The 25,336-nt window shown below is 39.0% G+C and overlaps 2 protein-coding genes across 2 annotated transcripts; one reads left to right on the top strand and one right to left on the bottom strand.

The window, feature by feature from the left end:
* The first annotated feature begins 1,551 nt into the window (after nucleotides 1-1,551).
* LOC112573585 (thimet oligopeptidase-like) lies at nucleotides 1,552-12,915 on the top strand. Its single transcript, XM_025254085.1, is given in 18 exon segments — nucleotides 1,552-1,888; nucleotides 2,933-3,072; nucleotides 3,290-3,405; nucleotides 4,082-4,102; nucleotides 4,105-4,212; nucleotides 4,518-4,555; nucleotides 5,252-5,364; nucleotides 5,722-5,776; nucleotides 6,074-6,238; nucleotides 7,568-7,729; nucleotides 8,082-8,147; nucleotides 8,410-8,514; nucleotides 8,937-9,044; nucleotides 9,227-9,300; nucleotides 9,565-9,796; nucleotides 9,994-10,125; nucleotides 10,709-10,825; nucleotides 11,420-12,915. Coding segments are annotated over 18 exon segments (2,103 nt in total). The 5' UTR covers nucleotides 1,552-1,627; the 3' UTR covers nucleotides 11,510-12,915.
* A 4,848-nt stretch (nucleotides 12,916-17,763) lies between these two features.
* On the bottom strand, nucleotides 17,764-23,564 carry LOC112573584 (exportin-4-like). Its single transcript, XM_025254084.1, is given in 3 exon segments — nucleotides 17,764-20,328; nucleotides 21,734-21,940; nucleotides 21,943-23,564. Coding segments are annotated over 3 exon segments (3,420 nt in total). The 5' UTR covers nucleotides 23,363-23,564; the 3' UTR covers nucleotides 17,764-18,535.
* Between the last annotated feature and the right edge of the window lie 1,772 nt (nucleotides 23,565-25,336).

The raw sequence follows: 25,336 nt of genomic DNA on the forward strand, positions 1-25,336 counted from the left end.
TGCAAATTAGTTATTGCTTGCAGTTTAACAATGTTCTGTAAGTGATCACAAGATGATAGTAGATGTTATTATAAGAATTCGCTAACTTTGTGGTGTTTCCGGCTTAATTTCACTACTGTCCAGTAATGCATTTTATATGGCAATATTTTCTTGCTGAAGAGTTGCCATGGTAGTTTCACTTTATGAGGGTGTTCTGAGCAGTTTTGCTATTGGACTACCAACATGTTGCAGGAAGCAAATTTTTGTTGTTTTTTCTCCACATATACTTTTTTTTTAGGATAGCAAATATCTTATCTATTGACCATATATTTAGATGATCTTGCAGCTGTTAGACATAGGCTTTGCATATTTTGGTGTTGCTTTACCATATGTGCTGTTGTGAACCATCTGGAAAATAAATTGATGTGTAGAAACATTTAAGTTCTTTTATGATGTGAATGACTGAGCTTAAAACGGCCTCTAAAAAAGTGACAAATCTTTATTTACAAGGGTAACTGAATAAGCCAAAGTTATGCTTTTTAACATCTAGCCTCTCTAAGGAAAAGAAATTACATTACAAAAACATTGTAACAACAAGGAAAATAAGAATATGTAACAGATGGGGGTTGATGTCAAATTTGACAGAAAATGTTTTTGACATATGAATAAGTACATGATACATGTTCATTGTTATTAATGGGTGCTATGTTGGGTGGGAGAGAAATTTGTAAGTGATCAAAGAAGTCGTAGGAGTCCATCCTGACTGTTAGTATTTTATAGACAAGCATAATTTCATAAATATTAGTGGCAGGACCTCTGGGAGACGAGAAATAGTGAGGGTGTATTTTTGGCTGGAGTAGCACTGATTTGATAGTCACCTTTGAACGCTTACAAGAGGCCTAATAGAAGAGTCTGACAGAGTGAAAATAATCGTTTGTCTGCTAAATATAGGCTGCATAAAACAGTCGCAGAGAGTGATGATTTAAGGAGTATTTAATTCTTGTTAGGAGATAGGTTTTCTTTGCTCTGTTTAGCAAACATAATCAATTCTCACCTTCATGCTGGGTACAGCTTATTTACTTTAGGAAAGCCATTACACATTTATGAACTGAAAAAAAAAATGAGTATCATTGGATTTAAGTTAGGATTATGGGTTTTTCCCCTATTAGGTGTATGTCATAAGAATCAATGTGAGCCCTCCTAAATAGTTTTTGAGTTTTCAGATTAACGCAAAAAAGATTAAGTGCAAACCCATTATTCAAGGCCACAATGACGCTAGATGCTAATATGGAAATTAGATGCTTGAAAAGATCAGATACTATCCTATTAAACAGAGAAAGTGTGGATCTTTCAGGTTGAAAGGGGTACCTGCTGGGATGTGCCGTTCATGAAGGGCATGAAATTAACCGGGTAATAATGATATTTTAGTTTTCTTGCATCGGTAAAAGTTAAAACCGGTATTCGCGTTGAAAATTGTTCCTTGTTTCTGATCAGAAGAGTTTAATGTGGGTAAGGAAAAAAGTCTTCATGCAATGACTATCGCCACCCACTGCGCAGATAACTCTTGGTGACAGCAGGCTTCAGACCGGAAGTGGTCGTCTACCGTCCCCCCTCGTGCCACTAGACGCGTTGTCGACAATACTGACTCATGTGCAGTCGTATTGTGGGATACAGATTTTGCAGTGTCATCATCAAGTCTGTCTCGTCATCTCTAGTTGTTTCGCCATCGGTATCGACACACGTCTTTACCAAACGCACAATGGCACTAAGCGCTGTCCGCCTATCTTGGAAAATTGCAGCCGCTGACATTCCTGATTTAGTCGATGGGCTCATCGGGAGAACTAAGGCTGTTTATGACGCTGTTGGCGCTCTCACGCACAACCAAGTCAACTACGAAAATGTAGTGAAGGTGAGAGATTAGTAGAAGATGACAGATGTCTGCGCTTCTCGTGTAGACATATTTTCTGGGTGAGGCTTTCGTACTGTATATAGAATGACAGCTGTGAAACAATGAACTGCTTAATTTACTGTTGACCATTGATTAAACTACCGGAATCAGTCTGAAAAATTTATTAAGTCAATCGTTATTTTGCATCCCACAGTTTCCCTCTTTCTATGTTTGTGTTGGGTGGGGGTGGCGGGGGCATTTGTTATCAGACCTTATTGAGTGTTACAATTATAACTACAACAATTAATGTATAATGATATTGTCAAACACAGTTAACAAAAAGTACAGTAATACGGTGATTCATCTAAAAAAGATGTGTACTCGTGACATGAGCTAATATATATATATATCCTCACAAGGCAAATGTCATCAAAATTTTACAGTACACTGCAGCCAATGTAACATAATCTTGACTCGATTTGACCTGACACTCCTAAATTCATCTTAGGAGATTTTAATCATTGTGACCTGACATCAGACCAGTATAACCACGTGTCCCACTATTCACTATTCAAGACCACACTTGACCTTTTCTACAGAACATAGATTATAAAGCTGCTACTAATTGCCCTCTAGGATAAATAAAGTTGTATCTTATCTAACAAAAATATAGATTCAGGGCTTCTGCTTACGCAAAAAATTGCGTACAGTACACATTAAAAGTTCGGAGGACCCCTTCAATTTTCTTCAATGGGGTTCCCTTCAAATTTGGGCGAAGAACAGGGACCCCTTAAAAATCTGAAGAAGGGGTCCCTGGGACCCCAAAGAATTTAGCCTTAGCAGAAGCCCTGAGATTAGATGCTAATATGATCTGTATTATGTTTTTTCATCATTTCAGTTTTTCATAAATTTTAGTGTTACAGAATTGTGCTGACTAACTTCACTTTTCTTTTTGAGCTGCTTTATGCTTTATAAAACTTTTTTAACTGAAATACAAGAATTATTAATATTTTAAGGTTTCTTCCTCATACCAGTAAAACATGCTTATAGAACATTACCTTGCAGGCCCTGGCTGATGTTGAGTGTGACTACTCAGTCCAACGCAACAATCTGGACTTCCTGCAACAGGTGGCACCAGATAAGGAACTACGAGATGCTAGCTGTGCTGCAGATAAAAAGCTATCCGAGTTTGATGTCGAGATCAGGTGATGTTTTGAGATCTTTACATTTAAATGCCTATGAATAAACTTGGTCATACCTTACAGAGAATTTCAGTGCTTTTGACTGATTGACACTTCTGAACACAGACCATTGAGACCATTGCTGAATTATTTAACACCAGCAATTACTCCTATCCTACTCTACTCAATGGCAAGAGGATGGAATAGTATTTTTTTTAAAGGAAAAATATTTGTTTTTCAGCATGCGTCAGGATGTCTTTGATGCCATTGTTGCATTTGACAAACAGAATAAGGCTGAGCTAAGCCCTGAAGCAGCCCGCTTTGTAGAGCGACTCATAAAGCTAGGAAAACGAAATGGCAAGTTTTTTGTTTCTTATTTTTTTGCATTTTTCCAACATAATAAGCTTGGTGAACCTTGATGCTAACAAACATTTTCAAAAAAAAATAAAAACCCAGAAAATCCTTGCCAAAGCCACTTTTAATACCAGAAAGAGAAAGGAACATACGCTGAATTTCTCATCTGATGCTTGGCATGGAAAGGTGGTCAGCACAAGCAGATCAGGTGTCAGTAGGTTAAACATGCATGCTTAGGTGAAGTAGTGAAGACAATGGTAGCTGGCATGATCTTGTCATCAATGTGAGCTCCAATTATATAACTCATGGAGGAGGGTTGTGGAGTGGTCTGCTTTTCATGTGAGAGACAATACAAGTAGCATCATTTAGAACCCTCTGAAGTTTGTCCAGTAGGCAGTTAGGGAGACTGATAAATAGAAACGTGCTGTAATTCAACAATCTAAGTGCCCAACCCATTCCCTCCCTCCACCGCAGAAAACATCTTAACATTTTTAAAAACCATCTTAAATTTATATTATTAGAGTTTATATATATTGAATAAAATATGGCCAACTTTCATCACATTAAGCTTAGGATATTTTATTTGTCACATTTCATGTCAGTTTCTGACAGAAGTGTTTTTAGGGGATGACTGAAATGATAATGATTATAATGATGGATGATGATGATGATGATGCAGGTCTACACTTGCCAAAGAATATACAAACAAGGTCAAGGAATTGAAGAAGCGGATGAGTGACCTGTCCATTGATTACAGCAAAAACCTCAATGAAGAAAAAACAGTGCTGGAGTTTACAGAAGAAGAATTAGGTGAGTGAGCAAGAAGGGCAGATGGTTATGGTGAAACTGGCTTGTAGTGTATTTGCTATGCTTACTCTTCTGTAATTGATTAGCTTGGTAAGATGCTTTTGTATGATAGGTTTAAATATTTGGCATAAATTATAAGGTTATTTGGTATGTTGGTGACTTCTGAAGCTTGAAGTGTTATGCAAGAAAGTATAGATAGCAAGTAGAGGTATTTTTTTCCTTTTATAAAAATAAAACTGCAAAGGAAAAAAAAAGATAAAATGTCTAATCACCTTGAAATCTAAAAGATGTGTCGATTTGTTTTGCAGCTGGGGCTCCTGAGGATTTCATTAAAAGCCTGGAAAGAGTAAGTAGGAAAATGTTTGAATATGTTTGCTGATAAAAGACAAAGGCACGTAAAACTGCAAGTTTAACATCAATGATACTGATGTCCTGAATCATTTTCATTCAAGGTTCGTAGAAACAATTGTCTGCTTACAAATATGTTTGAAACCCATCTCTTGGGTGATACAAAGAGGCTGATTTGACTGACGTTATCCAAACTGGTGCCTGCATTCACTTTCAGCCTTCTAAGTGCGGTCATTGGATAGAGATCTTGGAGTTCTTGCTGTACAATTTTGAACATCAACCAAGGAAGGACTAGTGAAGTGGAGAAAATCACTGTGACAGAGAGCTACCTTTCTTGTTAAATGGTTCCCTCTATGTCATGAGTTAGGCTCAGTTTGTTTTCTGTATTTTTTTTTTTTGCTAAAGAGTACAAAAAAATGACAGCCACCAAGAACTAACATGCAGCTGTGTTAGTGAGGATCATAAGTAAATTATTTAACTAAGGTTGTGAATGTCAGTATCTGTAATTTAAGCCCAACTTGCCATTTGATGTTTCCTTTAACATCTTTATGAAAATTATGAAGGGAAATCTTTTTAACCTATGTACTCATCAGCCAAGTGGTTGTGGAATATATTTTTGGGAAATGTGGAAATGGGGTTTAATGAACTTACACATTTCTTCTCATGGTAGTTTTGTTGTTTTGTTTAAAAACAGACTGAGCTGGGCAAATGCAAGGTTACCCTCAAGTACCCACACTACTTTCCCTGTATGAAGAAAGTATGCAATCCTAACACAAGAAAAACGATGGAGACAGCATTTAATTCAAGGTTTGTCTTTTGGCTTCATGCATTAATTTTAAAAGATGCATTTTATTTCATGCTAGTTTGGTTTCTAAATTTTATTTGGTTAATTATCCCCAATTGTAATCAAGTAAATGTTCTCTTCAGTGTTCAGGTGTAAAAACATTCATAAATTTGTTGAAAACTATATCCACATTTAAATGATCATTGTAAAGATATGTTTTGACTGGGCATAAATAAGGCAGTGTTGAACTACAAAATGTAAAACATTTCAGACCATATCAAAATGAAATCATTCAGCACTAAAACTACAAAACTTAGTGACTGTACTAAACTGCACAATGAACGTGATATTTCACAGCGGTAACCTTTTCTATGCTTCAGGTGCCTCAAAGAAAACACAGCAATTTTGGAAGAGCTGGTCAAACTGCGGCACCAAGTATGAAAGTCTTCCGTAGTCAAAATTGTGTAAAAGTATTGAAGGACTAGGGTTTTTGACAGTTCCTTGCAAATATCCAAAGTTAAAAGTCATTTAAGCTTTAAGCTGCCAGCATGCTTATAGAAAATAGTACTGCCATTAGTTTGTCACTGAAATACATTTTGGCTTTATAAATAAATCTGACAGCTACACATTTTTTTATGACTTTACCTGTCTAAAAATCTCAGTGACATAATTTTAAACAATTTGCCTAGAAAACCTATTTAATATAAACTTATGCAGCCTGTACCTTTGTAGAAAGCACAGCTGCTTGGGTTTCCAACACATGCAGCTTACATCCTGGACATGCGTATGGCAAAGACTCCTGAGGCTGTGGCCACTTTCTTGTCAGACCTTGCAACCAGGCTCAAGCCACTCCAGCAAGAAGAATTCTCTCTCTTTCTGCAGTATAAAAAAGAGGAGGTGAGACTGACTGTCCTTTACTGCTGTTCTGATTGCTGCTCTAAAACCTTGTGAAAATCTGATAAGAAATGAAAGTGTCAAAGATACTTTTGTGCGTACATTATTCCTCACATGCTTCAGACATTTGCCTATTTTTTTGTTCCAACACGAGACAAACTATGCCTGTCTCGTGCAGGCCCTGCCTACTTAAACAGTGTATAACACAGGTATTGTCAGAAAAATAACGGACCATATTCCAAGCCAAAAATAAAATTTCGTTTTCCTATGCATATATAGAAATGGTAAGAATTCTCAACACGCCACTAATTATACAAGGATCTATTTTTCACTCAACTTACAATTCTCTCAAAACTCATTTCCAACGATTTGAACAAGATGAAAAATCAGTATTGTCAATAATAAAAATAATAATGGGAACTTATATAACATGCAGCATCGCGACCAAGATAGAACACACTCTCTGTGCAGACCAATAATGATAAATGAAAGATAACAGCCAGTGGACAGGGAGGTGCGTATAGGCACACTAAACAATATAAAGATGAGGTACAAGAGTAGAATGTCAAGCAATGGATGAAGGTATGAAGGGATGTAGATACTATATATAAACAGTGTAAGATGGAGTCACTACATGGGAACTTGCTGGGAAGGCACAGTTCCATTCCTTACATGTACCTCATCTGGGTGGCTTCTAGTTTAAAAAGTGAAGAGCTTGCTATAATTTAGCATTTAATGCCTTAGTTACCACCTTTTACAATATTCCTTTTTTTGTTGCTTTTTTTTTTTTAAAAGTAAAAAGATATAACACTGAAACTTTCACTGTGGCTCATTCCTCAAATTTGACCCAGCATGCCAACACAACTCTTTCTCTTCGAACATTGTTTACATTGGAAGCTTTCTTGTCTAACCCACATCTTTAGGAAAAATCTGTCATAATTGAGTGAACTCTTCTGCTTACTCCTTGGTTACTTCATACACTTTATGTTTGCCATGGTGTCATCTGTTTGGTGCCACTTGTTGTATGGTTAACTGTCAATTTACTTGTAATGCTTTGTGCACAGTGCATTGAGCTTGCCTCCACATGGGAAAATGCACTTTACAGATTCATTTTATTATTATTAAGGTAGCTTAGAATTGTGATAAAAAGGCAATATATTTACAGCTAGTACCTTTTTTAAAAATCTGGCTATGAACTCTGTATTAAGTGTTGCTTAGATGTGAGTTTCATGCTTGGATCTGGCTAACATTGTTCTTCTTTGATGCAATTAAAATGTAGTTCTTTGAGTTGTTTAGTTATGTAAAGTACACATGCTTATTTATTTCTTTCAGTGTGAAAAACGTGGCTTTGAGTATGATGGCAAGGTAAACATGTGGGACTTCCGCTACTGCATGTCTTTGCTGGAGGAACGTAAATACTCAGTGGACCACAATGCTCTAAAAGAATACTTTCCAATGGAGGTGGTAACCAAAGGACTCCTTGATATCTACCAGGTCTGTTTCTGTGGCTTGTACTGCTTTGTATCAAAGAATCATTTACTGTCATAAAATATCCTTCATCATCACCTTATTTTCATAGATAAAGTTTAGTTCTCCTTCATGGAAGTGTTCTTTCTTTTTTTTTTTTTTTTTTTTTTTCATTTTTGTTATCGTCATTATTGGACCCAACCACAAGGTCATAGGGTGGAATTAAAAATATGTTGATGGTTGTGGGACCTAAACCTGTCCCAGGCTGTTCTCCAGTCAGTACTCTTGGCAGAGTTGATGGCATGCTCTTCTGACATGGATACTCTGCATTCATCTATCATACCTGTTTGACTTTAAAAAAAATGTTTTGTTGCAATAGGAGTTACTGGGACTGACATTTATGGAAGTCAAAGATGCTGAAGTATGGTATGAAGATGTTACATTGGTGAGTGCCCTTTGATATTCACTTTTGCTGAAATGTGAAGCACAATGTACAGGAGAGTGTGTGTGGAGGGGGGAGAAGTGAGGTTGGCATGTAGATATTGCATAAATGTGTGTATATGTATGTGTGCATGCATGTTAATACAAGGCAAGTGCCTAGCGTGAGGGTGTAATGATAATCTTTGACACTTTAGCTTGGTACTACTGCAGCAAGTTTTGATGTTCAGTACTTGCAATGCTTGTGGCCCCTTTTTTTTTTACAACAGTATGAAGTGAAAGATGCCAAATCTGGCCAGTTGCTGGGGTATTTTTACTTGGACTTGTATCCCCGGGAGGGCAAATATGGCCATGCTGCATGCTTTGGTTTACAGGTAGGCACATTGTTATTATTCACCTTTTCCCACATTGCAGGTACAAGAAATTCATTTTATAGAAGCTAAGTTCAAGCAAACTATAGAAGAGACAGACTATGCCCATATGATCATATTCTTTTATGTATGATTATTTGTGTTTGAGCTATGCTTACTATGCAGCCTATTGTTTGACCTCTCTTTTTTGGTTCTGACCACATCAGACTTGCAGATAGTTATGTTTTGCCTGTAGCAATGTGTGTGTGTTCTCTGCTTCAGCATGTAGCAATATGTGATAGCTTGAGCCTGTAAGAATGTTTTAAAGCATTGTCTTGAATTTTGTCTGTTTTAGCTGCAACAATGTTATGTTCTCTATTTTAGCATGTAGCAATGTTTTGAATGTTCTCTTTTAGCCTGTAACAATGATATGTTCTCTGTTTTAGCCTGGCTGTTTACTTCCAGATGGTACACGGCAGGTTGCTGTTGCTGCTATGGTAGCCAACTTCACAAAAGCCACAGCTGATCAGCCATCACTGCTGACACATGACGAGGTGAGTGTTGCTTTGCATGTCACAATTGAATGGAGAAGCAGATAGATGAGTGGTTAAAACACTAGCATGTGAACATGAAGATTTATTAAACTGTGTGTTCAAATTGTAAGCCACACATTTTTGTTTAGTAAACTGATGCTTTGCTTCAACCATAACATGTCAACATGTTTACTTTCTTCAAGGTAGAAACTTACTTTCATGAATTTGGCCATGTGATGCATCAGATATGTGCCCAGGCAAAGTTTTCCCTGTTTAGGTAAGTGGAGGAGTAAACACACAAAGCCATGAACCAGAAGATTTGGCTTTAAGCCATGCTGTATAGTATTTCATTCATTGGCTTCTTGACTCTGTGCCAATTTTAATAGTTAAAAAAAGCAAACATTTCATTTTCTGTCGTGCAAAAGTAGAAAATTAATTTAGAAAAAAAAAAATAATAAACAGGTGAATTATATATTTAGGTCAAAGGTCAGTGTGAAGGAAAGGAACTACTAGCGCAAAGACAGTTTTTGCATTATTGCAGTGGAACACATGTTGAGAGAGACTTTGTAGAAGCACCATCCCAGATGCTAGAGAACTGGGTGTGGGAGAAGGAGCCCTTGTCTCGAATGTCTGCTCACTACCAGACTGGTGCACCCATACCCGATGACCTCCTCCAGTGTCTGATAAGCAGCCGCATTGCCAATGCTGGCGCCTTTAACCTTCGTCAGATTGTGCTGGCGACCTTTGACCAGACCATCCACACTCAGCCAGAGGTGAGTGGTTATATGGGCATTGGGTGGGGATTCAATGTTGTAGGAATGGTTGTGACTTTCCTAATATATCCAAATAAGCATTTTGTGAGAATGGCCATGTTGCAAGGGATGCATAATTACAAGCCTTTTAAATCAGCTAGCACATATAAAACTTTGTGGTTTTGAGTAAATGACTTCAGTATTTTAACACCTTTTAGGCAGACACAGCCAAAGTCATGTCAGAGATGTCTGAGAAGATTCTAGGAATACCATCAACTCCTGGAACCAACATGGCTGCAGCCTTTGGCCATATGGCTGGTGGCTATGATGCCCAGTACTATGGCTATCTGGTAAGACTAGCTATCCTTGAAACACATCACTTTATATGCAATTTATCTTAAGAAATCTGTGCCTGACCACAAGGACCTGAAATATTACAGAGAATTCAACCGCAGGAGTAGTAAAAGCAACTTGAAATGCTTCATAAGAGTTGAGAAGACATTATATAATGACAAAAGTACTAAATAGCAGATAAAACAATGTATCAGATATTTAAGCAGACATACCTATTGGAAGAATAGAAATTTACAAGTCGGTGATATTTGTAAACAGAAAATGCTTTGAGAAACCACTTATCAGAGTTAGTTTTAGCTAATAACACTAGCCGATACCTTGTCAGCACCTCACTTCATGAGTGTGCAAGTAGAGTCTTGTTTGTGCTGTTTCTTCCATCCCCACTGGATGACCAGAAAATTCCTCTTTCCATATATTATAGCTACCAATTCCTGTCTTATTTTCCCTTATCATATAAACAGGGTGGTGGGTCTTTACAAAAAAAGTTCTCTCATAAAGACTTAGTTTTGAGTGAGCTTGTGTGCAAGAATTTGAATGTTTTGTTTGCCTAATTATCTGATAAGTGATCTATTGTTTCAGTGGAGTGAGGTGTTCTGCATGGATATGTTCTACACTCGTTTCCGCAGTGAGGGTATCATGAATTCTGCCGTTGGGGCTGATTATCGGCGTTTCATCCTGGAACCTGGTGGATCTTTGGTATGTAGCATTTGTTTTGTTGTCATGCTGGGAGTGTTATATCTCTTTCTTCATAAACTCCAGCAGTTAAGCATGTTGGCTTAAGTTTCTTTTTCGCTTAAGCCTGGTGAAATATTCTGAAGTTTCCTGGCTTCTGTTTTCAATCATACCCTGTAGTGAGATTTTAAAAAATTCGATTTCAGCAAAGCAGTAAGCTGCAGGCAGTGGCTAAAGTTAACATTTATGTCTCACAATACCACTATTGTTCTGTCATCTTAAATTCAAGTACTCCCAAATTTTTGAAATTTATGATAAAAAATTCCTGTGATAAATGCACGAGATAGAATGGAACACCTATAGCAATTCTCTCTGACCAACCAATATTTTTGAATGAAATGCTTGCTTGTAACAAATCTTTCATTAATGTTGTTTTTTTTTTTTGGTATCACCTGTTATACCTTTTGTAATGCAGATATGAAAATATGGCACAAATTATAATAGAGATTTCTAGGAAGATATGTAACTGAGAAAGTACCACCTACATCAGCTACCACATTTATGTATTATGTTTTTGTATTAATGTCTGTGTGTGTACTATTGTCTGTGTTTTTATAGGATGGGGATGTTATGCTGCGAAATTTCCTGGGACGAGACCCCAAACCTGATGCGTTCCTCATCAGCAAGGGACTTAAGCCAGATCCTTGATTATGCTCCTTTAGTGATGTTACCCTTTCAATTATGCACATGTGTAGTAACCAGGACAATGCACAATAGTTTTTTTATTCAGTTGTGAAGAATGTAGCAGCAAGGTTTTTAACCTTGTTGTGCTAACATGAGTGCTGTTAAAAGAGAAAAGTAATCTGGTCGTTGTGACTTACCAGGGGCATTTTTCAGGTGAGCATATAGACGGACTTCTAAAACACGTTTCATGAAGTGACAGCAAGCATTTCTTAAAGCTGCATTATGTATCTTAATTCAAATTATCCCATTAAAATAAATAAATTTATTGGATAGGAGTTTGTAGATTTCCAGAATGTTCATTGGCAGCTGGTCATTTGAAGGATTGGAGTGGAAAAATGAGACTTGGCAGCTTATTTTTGAACACAGTACATTTTATCATGGTGAAGATAGTACGGACATTTTTGGCTAGGGTTTTTTTTTAAGAAGACATTATCATACAGGGTCCTCTAAAGTGATTAAGAAAATATGCAAAATTGTGTGGAATTAATTTTTATGGCTTGTTTTGGCATGCTTCTAGCAGTCACACCATCTATTTCAATTACACTTTTCTCACTTGATGTGGTTTTTTGTGACTTGTCTGCATCACTACCTAAACTAATTGGCCTTTTCCACTAGGTAAAGGTTTATCATGGATGATGTCTAGTACAGTAAAACCTTGATACATTCCTGACCAGCAGACTCCTGCCATGTCAGGGCACTTTTGATCCACACAGAGCAGCTTTCAACACAAATAAGCAGGCACCTGCTAACTGCAGGGATTTTAGGAACAAAGGTCATTATTTTCTTGCCACAAATATAGTTTTTGCTTTGGTTTCTTGGCAGTGCAACATTGTCAAATAAACAGTGCATAACTATTGGTGTACATTGCTTGGTAACCTGAAGGTAAGCACCCTTTTTTTTTCAGTTCTTGTACACACCTGAATCTGTCAGAAGTATCCATTTGCAGCAACTTCTTGGTTTCCAAATGTGCTAGAAAGTGGCCATTTTACAAAAGAAAGCAAAGTTTAGAGAGTCTTCTTCTGGAAGCATGATAATTGTTAACATTTGAGCATCATTGGATGTGTTCTGATGAAGTCATTATGTGCAGGTGCATGTGCACCATACATTATCATAGCCCAAAACACCACCATCATTCCTTCATCTGTGATGCAAATTACCATGAAGAACTCCTCGGCCAGTTTCTATCAGTCTAACTGCTATGCTAATGTTCTTAAAAGTGAGATGCTGGATTCCTACAAACATTTTCCTAAAGTTTGTTTTGACATTTATTGACATCAAAAGTAATACAAACTGATCTGAGGCTTGTGGTCATTTCAGTACTGAGTGTGATATTATGCAAGACGATGGAAATAAAGTTGCAAGTCATTCCACTGATGTGAGCAATTCATATAACAAAATGGGAAAACATTTTTAAAATATGTATTTCATCTTTACATCACATGTGTACATCCACACAGCCGCTCATTTCTCCCCCCCCCCCTCCTCCAAAGAAAAAAAAATTATTACTGACATACCACAATCATTCTTGTCATGAAACCTATAATTATTCATATGATTGTGTCATGACCAATCATCAATCTGCATAAACTCCTTGCCTAACATTAACTCTTAAATTTCGATCATCTGTAATTGTTGAAAATACAACCCTTGTCTTTTTGTACAGGTTTATATAATGGTGTCTAGGACTGCTTCACAGAAAAAGAGATAACCTTTTAAAACTGACTTTGCTGCAAGGTTTTCCCCTGTAAAAAGGGAGGCAATTAGAGATAGCGATAGTTTGTAGAGCTTGGCTTGGCTGTCAAATCAAGTCTGTTTTACCAAATACAGTAAGGAAGTTAGTGGTAATTCTTCCATCTGCTGACAAAATCTACATGAGCAAAAGAGGTATTAGATGACAAATAAGCAGTAACCCTCATAATTCCAGTGGTCCAGACGGGGAGCAATTAGAGCACTGGTATAGAAAACAGAGGCACACTGGTTCAACACCCATGTAGCGCAGCTCCACAAGTCAACCCAGCTGTCGAGAATGGGTATCTGACTCCTAAGAGGGCTGGGGAAGGCAAGCAGAAAGGGAGAGGAGATGGGCACCACCCTCCTGTAAAGCTGTCCCTGAGAAAAGTGAGGTCTCTAACACCTTGATGACCTATGACCTGAAAAAAGGTCATCCCGACCTTTACCTAGCCCGATGGACCATGATGATGGCTTTGCCGGGAAGCACAGGGAAGGCAATTTTCATTATTGTTATTGCAAAGTTCAAGTTTTCCCCTTTCCAAAAATGTATAGGTTTCTCAGTCTAATGTTTACCTCAGAGCAGCAATAATAAAATACAAACTTCACCCACTGTCATCTTCGCAGTCTTCAGTTATGAGCCAGTCATTGTAATGTCATATTTTTATGTGGTGCTAAGAGGGCTAGACTGAAAAAAAGATGCCAGGAAAAGTGCTCAAAGATGGTTATGTGTGTACCTGGTGCTGCAAGGACAGGAATCTGATTAACTCAATTGTAACGATGGGAGGATTATGTCAAAACAAAGCTTACTGAAAAAGGCAGTTTTAAAATAATTTACACCATTGACAAGAAAATCTTTTAACCAGTTTTGCATTCAGCATTTGCTGCTGTTATAACTGTAAACAGGGTTAGAGTAACAGAATACATATGACTTCACACAAAAAAAAGATAAGAGTTTTTAAGGGCACAAGGATTTCGTTCACATCAGCAGGGTCTTGACCAGTACTGTGGGAGTATGACATCTAGCCAGCACTCAGTAGGGAGTTGCGTAATTTTAACATGACACCTGACCAGCACTGGAAGCCTGACAATGGAAATATGACTAGCTGCAATATGACAACCTTGTTGCTTAACAACGGATGTACATCCAAGACTATGCAACATTGGACTGTGGAAGTAATGGAATGTGAAATCAAGAAAATGTGAGAAAAATACAGGGTTTTACTTAGATACATCGTAACAGTTCACATTTAAAACAAATATATGGTAAAACTTGTAAGAACTGGGTGTGGGTGGATTTTGACAATGAACCAAAGTGCCAGACAATGAATGAATTATTACTAATGTTAGCTTCACACAACTATCATACCCAAAGTGTGATTATCACAGAAACTTTGGTGCACAAGCTCCAATGATTGCATCACAAATTGTGACAGTGAAACTATCTGACACAGATTTGTATCTATCCCAAACAGCTGACAACAAAAAAGGCTCCCCCGACTACTGTACACAAATTGACTGCAATGTGTACAAAAATCTGAGCATAATACCTCGGTATTTGATTGTGAATCATATCTACACATTCTTGTCTGCTTTCTTGATGAGCTTTTTTAACAAAATTCCCAGAGACTCCTATGAAATTGTCTAAACAGAAATCTGCCTTTTGCTACATCAAATACATTTTTACATTCCACTGGGTGTGTAAAGGGTGAGGGGGTCAATGTCTCATAATGCAAGTTACAATTTTCCATCCAGCAAATAATTGTTACCTTGCTTGTAACCCAGAAACATAATTAGGCTTCAAAACCCACTCTTTTTTCTCGAACATGCTTAAGAATAGCTCAATACAATAAGCTTGTAGCTGAAAACAGTAGACACTCCATGCATATACAAGCTGTTACCCACAGCAATACTTCATGGTCAAGAGAATGTTAGAAATTATGTTGGATCACAGCATGTACTTCAAGATCAATTGACTTAGAAATCATGTCAGCCCTCTTCAGGAAAGAATGCAGGCAGGAGTGGCTGTGGTGGGGTCATTTCTGGGTGATAAAGTTAGATAATGCCAGGGATAAATGAGCTGTGTAATAATTTATGGATGAGACAGTGGGAAGTGTAAACCTGCATGCTCTAAAATTAAAAAATAAAGGGGGAGGGATAAAAGGAAATGGGTTGAACATTCACATATGGAATGGTAGGCAAAAGAATACTGCTGTAATCAGAAGGTAAATAATCCTCATTATCATTACCAGCCTCACACCTCCTCTTCGGCCATTTTTGTCCAGAATAACACCAAAAGCACTGGACAATAAGTGGACTGTGATGCCAGATGACTGGAGACAGTTGAAAGGTGCCAATGAGGCCACCTGGTCAATATGCTATATTCTGGCAGTATTACTACACTGAAATCATTTACTCCTAAAAAGCAAGAAAGACTCCCCCACCCCCCAAAAAAAAGTTTTGAAGCACTCACTTTTCTTACAGAAGCTACATTTGGCTAATCATGCTAAGATTACCTGTTAAATGGCACTGAGTTATGATATCAACAAACACAAGCAATAGTGTAGCTTACAAACTACTCAAATCATGATCAAACCACAGTACATCACCAATCAATTAAAAAAAAATTTGTTTACATTTAGTTTTGTGTTTTTCTTGTATAACATTTGTAAACATAGATGCAATATTCATGACCCCTCACTCATACATTCACACACACGCATTGAGTGTGCATTTATATTGATGTCCAGTTTTTCTCAAAAATGTTCATGGATATGTAAAACGTTTCGAATTTTAACCTTTATTCTTCTCATGCTTTATGACAAGAATTAACATCAAGTTCGGTCCAAGAATTTTGCAGATTGAATATACTAAAACAGAAGATTACGTCAGAACAGTTGGAACAATTGTCTGTTATTTTGCACTGATCACGGCTGCCTTGATCACTTGATATGCCCCAGTTCTCTTACCACCTGCCTGTCCTGCACAGGCCAAAGTGGAACTCTGGAAGTTTGATTTCAGTGATCAGCTCTTACAGCAAACAAGAATCTCTAGCAGATGATGGGGCTTGCCAACTTGGAAGAAGCAATCCAAGCAAACAGGTAGAAGGTCACATGAAAAATAAATGCCAGACACCATCAGTAATCACAGTGGAACAGTCTCATGGGAGGCTATTATTGATCTCTGAACTCAAGTCTGGAGGGCTAGCAAACTGTGGCAAAATGTGACAAGTTCGCAGACAAGCTGCCCACAAATGACAAAGGGCTCGTCTTTGTCTTTATGACATTACCAACAATATTTTTAGCCTTCAGCACCATGCTTTGAGATAGTGCCAGTCTTGGCACATAGCACCTAATAATAAACAAAACCCTGGTTTTGAATGCAGTTACACCTTTCCTTAAGAAGAGCTCATACAAAAACATGTAGCATACACGTCAAGCTGCCGTAACTGAAAAGGCAAGCCTATGTTGGCCTATGTCTTATGTGCACATCTCAGCAGTTGCCAGCACATCTTCACAGACAGAAACATGGAAACAACAGCAACAAAGCACTCTAGGCAAAACAGTGGTTGGGGTTGGAAACAAAAAGACTGGCAAATTAAAAATTCCTGTGCACACCCTTGTTGACCTATTTCACTTGACACACAACTATGAAAAATTATTGATCGTAAACACATTCAAACATGCCATTTGTAACAGGATTCCCTTGTCTGCAGTCCCTGCAATCTATAGTCACTCCTGCACAAACAGACCATAAGTTAACAATATTTATTTTTAAAAAGAGCCATGAGGTTAAGAATTCTAAAATGTGCTGCAGCAATTCAGCAACAATATCACAAAGGTGACAAACAAATTAATGACTGACATCTACATTGCATTCTTGACAACCATCACCACTGTTTGCCATCTCCTCTCCAAGAAACAGAGCAGGTCAGAGATGCTGGAGTCCAGCAAGTGACTGACTTATCAATCTATTTAAAAAGAAACAGACTCCATGGACTCTGTGGACCAAACAGAAGATTATACTCATGACATAAGCAGCCAGAGAAGGATAAAAAAAGGTCAGGTGGTTTTCACTCCATCAAAACAAACTGCAACTGAATCTGCATGCTTTCATGTTTAAAAAAAAAAAAAAAAAAAGGCAACTGAAAAATATAGTTCAAAATTTCTCCACAAACTTGACAAGGCGGCTTTCAATTCAAAGACATGACCTTTAGTGATACAAAAATACTGTTTAAAAATTCAGCATAAAATTATCATCTTTGGTGTTTGCCTTAAAAAAAAAAATTCAACAGCAGCTTGGAATGAAAGTGACAAAAAAAAAAAAAAGGTCTTCAACTACTACGGTTGAACTACTATACCTTGGAACAGGGGTGGGCAATTAATTTTCCCTAGGGGCCGCATGAGAAATTGGGATGGTTTTAGGGGGCCCAACTAATATAGTTAACTCAGTTTTACCCAATACTGTATAAAAGTATATATACTGGCGGGCGGGGCAGCGGGGGGGGGGGGGGGGGGGGGGGGTCAGAGACAGGAGGCGCCCCTTGCCCAGGTCTGCCTTGGAAGATACAATACTTCTGCTTATGTTGATATTGTGCTATCATTTTCTATCCAAAATCAACGATTATTTTCAATCATTTTTAAATGCCCGAAATATGCCCCCCTAATACTTGCTATTTGTCGAAAAGCTTTCTTGTTCTGCTGCCAACATTAAGCAGGCTTTGGGTGCATTGTGCCACATCCCCAGGACTGCAGTATGATAACCTCCCTCCCTCCCAAACCCACAGCCACCTGCCACACAATTGATCTTTTTTTGAGTTGATAACTGGTTCACTGCCATTCATGCTATTTCCACTGGTGCACCAAACATACAGGCATCTTCTATCATGCTTCAGGCATTAGCACTCCGTCCCTCCCTATATTCACTTTAAAAAAAAGGTGCATACATATGAACAAATGTATCTTTCACATTTTCTATAGCATTTTCTGATGTTTTTTTGTCATACATAAGCAAGGAGCACAGAGGTGTCAAACAAAAGTTTTGATCAAATAATTATAAAATAGGAAGTAAACTTATTAGCACTAGCTTCCTAATTGTAGGGTGTCTTGACAAATGTAGCAACACAATTGATCAAAATGAAACTATTTTAGTCACTTCACAGGAAAATGTTCTCATCTGTTCTTCAAGTAGTCATAAGAGTTTCTGACACTTGCAAGTAAGGCAGTGTTTTCTTTTTCATTTTTGGTCTACTAATCCAAATCATTATCTGACACAAAGAAAGCCACGGACTTTAGACAGGAAATGATCAAAATTCTGTCGGAACATGACCTTACTGTTACGGGTGATGGCCAGCGGAAGGCTGGCTGGAGTCAGAGCCATAAAGGCCTCTAGCAGCTGCTGCTGACAGGTTGCGAGGTGATCCTGCTCCAGAAGTTTGTTGACCAACTGACGATAGACATCCTGGTTGCAGCAGATAAGGCAGAAAAAGGTAGTGCTGGCGGTGTCCATCAGACTCATGTCAAAGCTCTCCAGCAGAAGAAGGTGGAACACCATCTCCAGAAAGTGAGCCAGGACCTGCTGCATTTGATCTGCTGAGGACCCTTCCTGGAAAACGTAGGCTGCCAAGCAGCCCAGGCTCTCCATGCACAGTTTGGTAATGTCTGGCCCGAATGATGTAAGACCTAGCTTAATGGAAGCAACAATGTTTTCAAACAACCCTGGAGGCAGCTGGCAGAACTTCTCAGGATGGATTTCTGCTAGGAAAGTGATAAGCTTGAAGTACTGTAGACAGAGCGAGGGAAACTTGAGGAGCTCAGAGCTCATGAGGGGCACAACAATCTCCAGACCATAGAGAACCACTTCAGCAGCCTCCAGCTGTCCTCCATTTTGAGGCATCCCTGCCTCATCCACTGGCCCAAAGTCAATGAAATCCTTCGCTAGTAAGTTCATAAGCAGGTCCATAACAATGCTTATATTGCTGAAGCGAGCATCCTCCTCGTCCTCAGTGGCCCTGCATTTTCTACCCAGATTGAACTTAGAGTAAGTCTGAATGACAGAGAGGCTGACGTCACACAGCTTCTTGGAGCTGGTCTCTCCAAGGTAGCACAGGTGATGCTGTACAACTTCAGAAAACAGCTCCAGAATGAGAAGAACCATCTCTTCATAATTATGGTAAACTTCCAACAGTTTAACTGCATCTACTAGTAGTGGATGCATGAAGGCAAAAATATGCTCGCAGATGTCCACTCGAGTGCCTTGAGCCATCCCAATCATGCTATCTAGCAGCTGGCTCAGCTCTTCCTTCTTGGTGCTAGAAAAACCATGGGTTGTGAATCCCTCGGCATTGACGATGTGGTAAAAAGAGTCCCTAGTTGTCTGCAACACATACTTCCAGAATTCCTCCTGACGGTTGCCATCTTTCATTCCTGACCCAGCAAGCACCAGAGATTTTGTTAACAGTCGCTGTGATGACGATGACAGTAGCCCCACAGCACCACGTTTATCAGCTGCCAGTTGCGCCAATCTCATGATATGCTGACTCTCAGACACAAATTGGGCACGTGTCTTGTTGTCAACCATCGTGACAAACAATTGCAGTGAATCAGCCATGACCTGTGGTTCACCATTCCAGATTTGCAAATTAAAGGCAATCTTCTGCAGAAGGAAGTCCACAATCCAACGACCACTATCTGAGTCCTGCCCAAAGGCGGAACTGAAGGTTTCACTCATTTGGGCATAATAGTTTTCATTGGGCAGCAGGTATGCTGCAGCCCATCGTGTCAGAGCCCACATGGCCGTGGCAGCAACTTGGGGACTAAGACAAAATGAAAGTTTAGCATCCATTGCCCGTGTTTCCACTTCACAAAGATGAAGGATGCTAGAAATGAGACAGATAACTTTGTCAGCAGAAGCCTGATGATCTGATGTAGCACCAAATGGCTGGGCAGAGGCCATGAGCAGTTGCAGGGTGAGCTGCAGATCCACTGATTTGGCCTGTGCAATAGAATATTCCATCACGCTAGCAGGAATCAGTGGTGTCTCACCATCAGTGCCCTCTGCACAAAGTGAAGACAAATTTAAAGCTGGAAATACAACTTGTAATACAAGAGACTGCAGTTTTCTCACCTCTCTAGCAACTCTGCTATATATATCTGACCACTGCATACCACCAATCTCAAAGAAATATAATTACAGGAGGTCCTCGGGTTGCATCAGCTCCAAGTTGTGATGTTTTGACTTAAGTGGTTTTGAGTCGTAAGCGTTGTAATGCGAACTTCGTGTTTGGTGTGTGCGGAGGAAGAATACACAGTTACCAGGGTTCCCAGGGATCAGGGAAGGTGCCAAGTATGGCCTTATAAGGACCTTTAAAGAATTTGTAAGGACCTAAGTGACAGTCATCAATGCTTAAGTTTTTCTCAAGTACGGTCAGAAAGAGGTATTATTTATGAATCTTTGGTCTTCTCTTTGTTCTGAAATACATGTATTACTATTCTAGTAATAAATAATAAATAGTTAATTTTGATGCCTATCTGGCAGTAATCCGTAAAACAAACGTGTGTATCTTCCAGAAATACATTCATGTGCTTCTTGTGTCTATCAGCATGTGCTTCTTCAAAACATTTTCGCCCATTGATAAAAGATTCAAGGATATTCCACAGGCAGCACATCGTTCACAATGTTTATCTTGAGAGTCTTTTATCAGCCAGTCTTCATATTTTTTCTTCCCTTAGCCAGTTCTCCTGAAAAGAACACTTCCCCGGTATTTTTTAAATCATCAAGAAGACAAAGAAATGTGTTCATCCGTCAAGACTAAAAACTCGTGAAATGCAAGTTCTTGATGCGAACGAGACTTGACAGCCATGTGATTAAAATAGCGGTGAGGCGAAGAATTGTACACCAAAGTCGACTCCGAAAATAAATTTGTGGATTTATAAGAGGAATGAAAAATAAATTTGTGGTAATATTTTATTCGATATAAGGACTTGTAAGGGAAAATGTAAGAGAAAATGGTAGGATGTGTGTGAGGAATTGTAAGGACCTCATGGCAAATATAAGGACTTATAAGGCCTTACGGCGAAAATTCTCTACATAGGGACTTGTAAGGATAGGTAAGGACCCTGCGAACCCTGGGTTATGTGGCTCAGGACCGAGGTGTATGGCATCATCCCTGTCGCATTGTACGCCATTTTAGCTTGCTGCTGTTCTCCCATTAAGTCAGTATGTTATTTACGTTTAGTATGTACATATGTTCTGACTTACAGCGAAAATCGGTTTCTGATGCGACGTAGAACGGAACGTCGTAAGTTGAGGACCCCCTGTATATCTAATTATATATATAGTTATTGTTTAAGCAAAATATCTCTCTGCTCCCCTAAAAGACCAATGTACTATTTCTTTTTATAATATTAACAACAGCATACTTATATCATAATTATAAACCAGTATGGTATCATTGCTCACCTGTGAGAATATGAGCAGTTACCAAAAGCGTCCAATGCAGATCTTCCTGTAAGGAGTTTAAAGTTGACATGTCATCAGGAGATTCCGATTTTCTTGCTTCTCGTTTCTGCTGCATCTGATGCAAATGTCCGTGGTATCGTTTGACAAGGTCATCTAGAACTGAGGCCATTAGTGGCAGTGTTTCTGCTGGCACCACCCGAGCCAAAGCCCCACACAGCACAGCTGGTCAGTGAACTTCTCCCTGTCATCTTCTTCTAGCTCCACAATATCTTCTTCATCCAGGACATTTTTAGGACGGTTGCCATAAGGGGTACCCAAATGACATGTCATGTAAGAGTTGAAAATTTGGATTGCATGAGGCTGCAATAATGCAGGGGGGAGGTGGTCAGTGTCAGCTATGAGTGACAACCAGGTGTCTAGCAGTTTCTCATATGCTTCCATGTGAAGGGTTTCTCCAGACTGCATGCCCTCCTCCTGAGCAGCAGTCTGTCCCATGTTACAGGTTAACCCTGATAAATAACTCACAGCTGTCTGCAGAAGTGATTCTGGAATGGCAGCAAAACACCTTAATGGGAACATCATCATCATGTTCTTGAATGTTAGGGCTATGCCAAGTTTCTCATAAACATGTAACTCAATATCACTCAATAGTTTCAGAAAACCATCAACAAACATTGTCAAGTATCGTATTCGTGCCTTGTCATCAGAAAAAATAAGCCCATTTAAGGAGGCTAGCTGAGATAGACAAATCAGGGAATGCTGAGCCATCTCAGTGTTATATCGGACCTTCTTGTGAATTCTGAAAAAAAGCGGAAGGGTGGCATCGCTGAGAAGGACATCTCTCCATGCCTCACTTGGACGAAGTGAAACACTCTGACCGTTACTTGTGAATGATGAGTGATTCCTGTGGTGTATGGAACGAGGGGTGAATTCCCACGACAGCACTTGCTCTGCGATGGATAGAACTCGATTTAAGACTGCTGTTACTTCTCGGCTCAGCGGATCGGTTGCAGTTTCAATTTCATCCAGAACTTGCAATGAAAATGAAAACACGCGCTTTAGATTGTTCTGCTCGAATGTTTGTTTACACTTGATATGAAAATCCCACGTGAAGCCCACGCTGCTTGTGCGCACGGAACTGGAGTATTCGTTCAGCAAAGCAGACAACATCGAGCAGGCAACAAGCTGCATGGTCACATTACCACTCCCTATCAGTTCGGTGACATCTTGAAAGAGACAATCACAGCTTGTAACTGATGCGTCCAGAGTGCCACATTTCAGAATGACAGCCACCGTTTGAAGTATCTGTTCTCGTACGTAACTCTGTAGGGTGACGTTTCGTGTCACAAATCTGACGAGGAACGACCGCAAGGACTCAATGTCCTGTGCGTTTAGTAATGACCACTCTCGTACGACTGCCTCTTTGATTGTCGTAGCAGCTTGGAAAAGAACATAATCCACAGAACTGTTTTCTAGTATAAAGCGACACACACTATACGGCATTTTCTTTTTCCTAAAGTCAAGTATGACATTTTCAGCAGCATGTCTTTGTTCAGATGTCACCATATTAGGAGGCGCCAAAACTATTCGGGACGCTTGTTCTAACTCTTGCATCCACGTGTCCGCCATGTTTGCGTTTTTGTAACTTTGGGATTGCAAAGTCGACCAACACGCGTCAGTTTAGTAGATATTTTAAAATCATAACATTATTGAAGCACACACCGATAATACTTTTAGAGTAACATTTTACAATTATTCTTAACATTTCAAAAGTGATTTGATCCTTTATTTAAAATGTAAACAAAGTATTTTAACGAATCTGCGGTCAAAAAAGGCACTTTTCTTGCTTATGGTTAGACGAGTCATCTCCCCTGATTATGAGGGGGGGGGGAGAAGAGAGAGAACTCTATCGCCGATAGAGTTAGATTAAGTAAAGTAGATTTAGTTCCCCTGAATGACAAGGTTCGTAGATTTCTTTACGGACCGATCCCTGTTATAAATAGCAACATAAGATAAACATCGCCATAAGGAGTTTATATAAATGCTGGCAGGATTAATCTTCAATCCTCCTCCCAGGTACTGGCTTATGCGCAATCTTGGAAAGCGCCGTGGCTCTGGTTGCAGTCATGTAAATAATTCAACAATATAGCGCGTATTTTTGTGGACTCTTCTTCCTAACATATTGACAGACTAAAGATAATTCACAGCACAACGTACCTTAATTATACAAAGGCCTCTGAACATACAATAGCTGTTCTGAAGTCATTCCTCTGGCGTTATTCTCTGCAATGATGTGGTTGGGGAAAAGTGCTTTAATTCCAAATAAAAGTGATTTAAATTTTAATTCGCACTATGGGGAGATGGAAGGATATGCATGGAGAATACAGACATAGGGGAGGGTAGAAGAGGAGAGGAGAGAATTGAAGGAGTTGGTTGTGGTAAGTGTAGGAGGAGGATTGCTGCTCCACGACGCCGCAAGTGTCGGTTTGCAGCTGCTGCAGGGTGCTCAGCTCTTCGTCCTTGCTTTTGGTGCCCTTTGGTCATTCCACTGGCATTGTCAGTACTGTATAGCATTTTAACTGCATGCGCGTACGTGTGTTTGGAAGAGGAAATTAAATATAAGTGCTTTCGTCATAAAGGCGATCGACTTTGCACATTTAATTGAGGGGTGAGAGGAGGAGGATATGTGTCATCTGCGAACTGTTTTGCAATTTAAATTTGGGTAGGTCTGCAATCATTAAAATAATCAGTAAAGGGACAGCTATAGAACCCTTAATTCCCTGTGGAACAAATATATCAAGCGTTACCTCTTTGAAAGTTTATTTATTTCTCTTTGACCCTTGATATATTTTCTGTTTGATTTAAATTAAATGAAATATTTTAAATTTGGTGGCCTATACGTATAGGTACGTGAGCTAGTCGTACAAGGAAACAACAAAGATCGATTTTGCCGCATAACTGTAGTTTTTATTCATTTCACTCGGCGGCTGACCTGCCGTCTCTCCACTCTCACTAATTCCAAATCCAAAAAGCACCCTCCACTGTTAAGCATGCATGTGCTACTTATTTTCCCTACCGTCGAGCATTCCAGAGCCATCCACCCCCTTTCCCTGCCCACTATAGGTGCCACTGGATACACCCACCTCGCCCTGTCTGGTCATTATTTCCCCAAGTTCTCAGGCAACTTCGCAACTTCGGGTGTAACAATAGACGCAGTAGATGCGGTGTCCATAGATCCGATCGCGTTGGCTTTCTTGTGTCGTCTGCTAGCTGTGGGCGTGACGATTATCTAATCCAATCAGATGTTAAATCTGCATCATGTGACACTGATTTTTCAAAATGGCGTGTTTACGACCAGCTGATTGTGAGTAGGGCTTGCTTTGTTTTAAAAAAATTTCAGTACATTTCTTCACTTGGAAATATAAGCTCTTGATGTTATCGTGTGTGTCTACATATAATTATAATTTGTAATACAAAATGTATATTTTTGATGAACACTAAGTTGCTCATGTCTCGTTCTAGCTATAATTAACTTTTGTTTAACAACTTTAAGAGCGTGAATATATGCTCCATACAAATCACGTACGCCTTCATTATTATTAA

Source organism: Pomacea canaliculata, linkage group LG10 (genome assembly GCF_003073045.1).
Source record: "Pomacea canaliculata isolate SZHN2017 linkage group LG10, ASM307304v1, whole genome shotgun sequence".
Classification (NCBI taxonomy): Eukaryota; Metazoa; Mollusca; class Gastropoda; order Architaenioglossa; family Ampullariidae; genus Pomacea; species Pomacea canaliculata.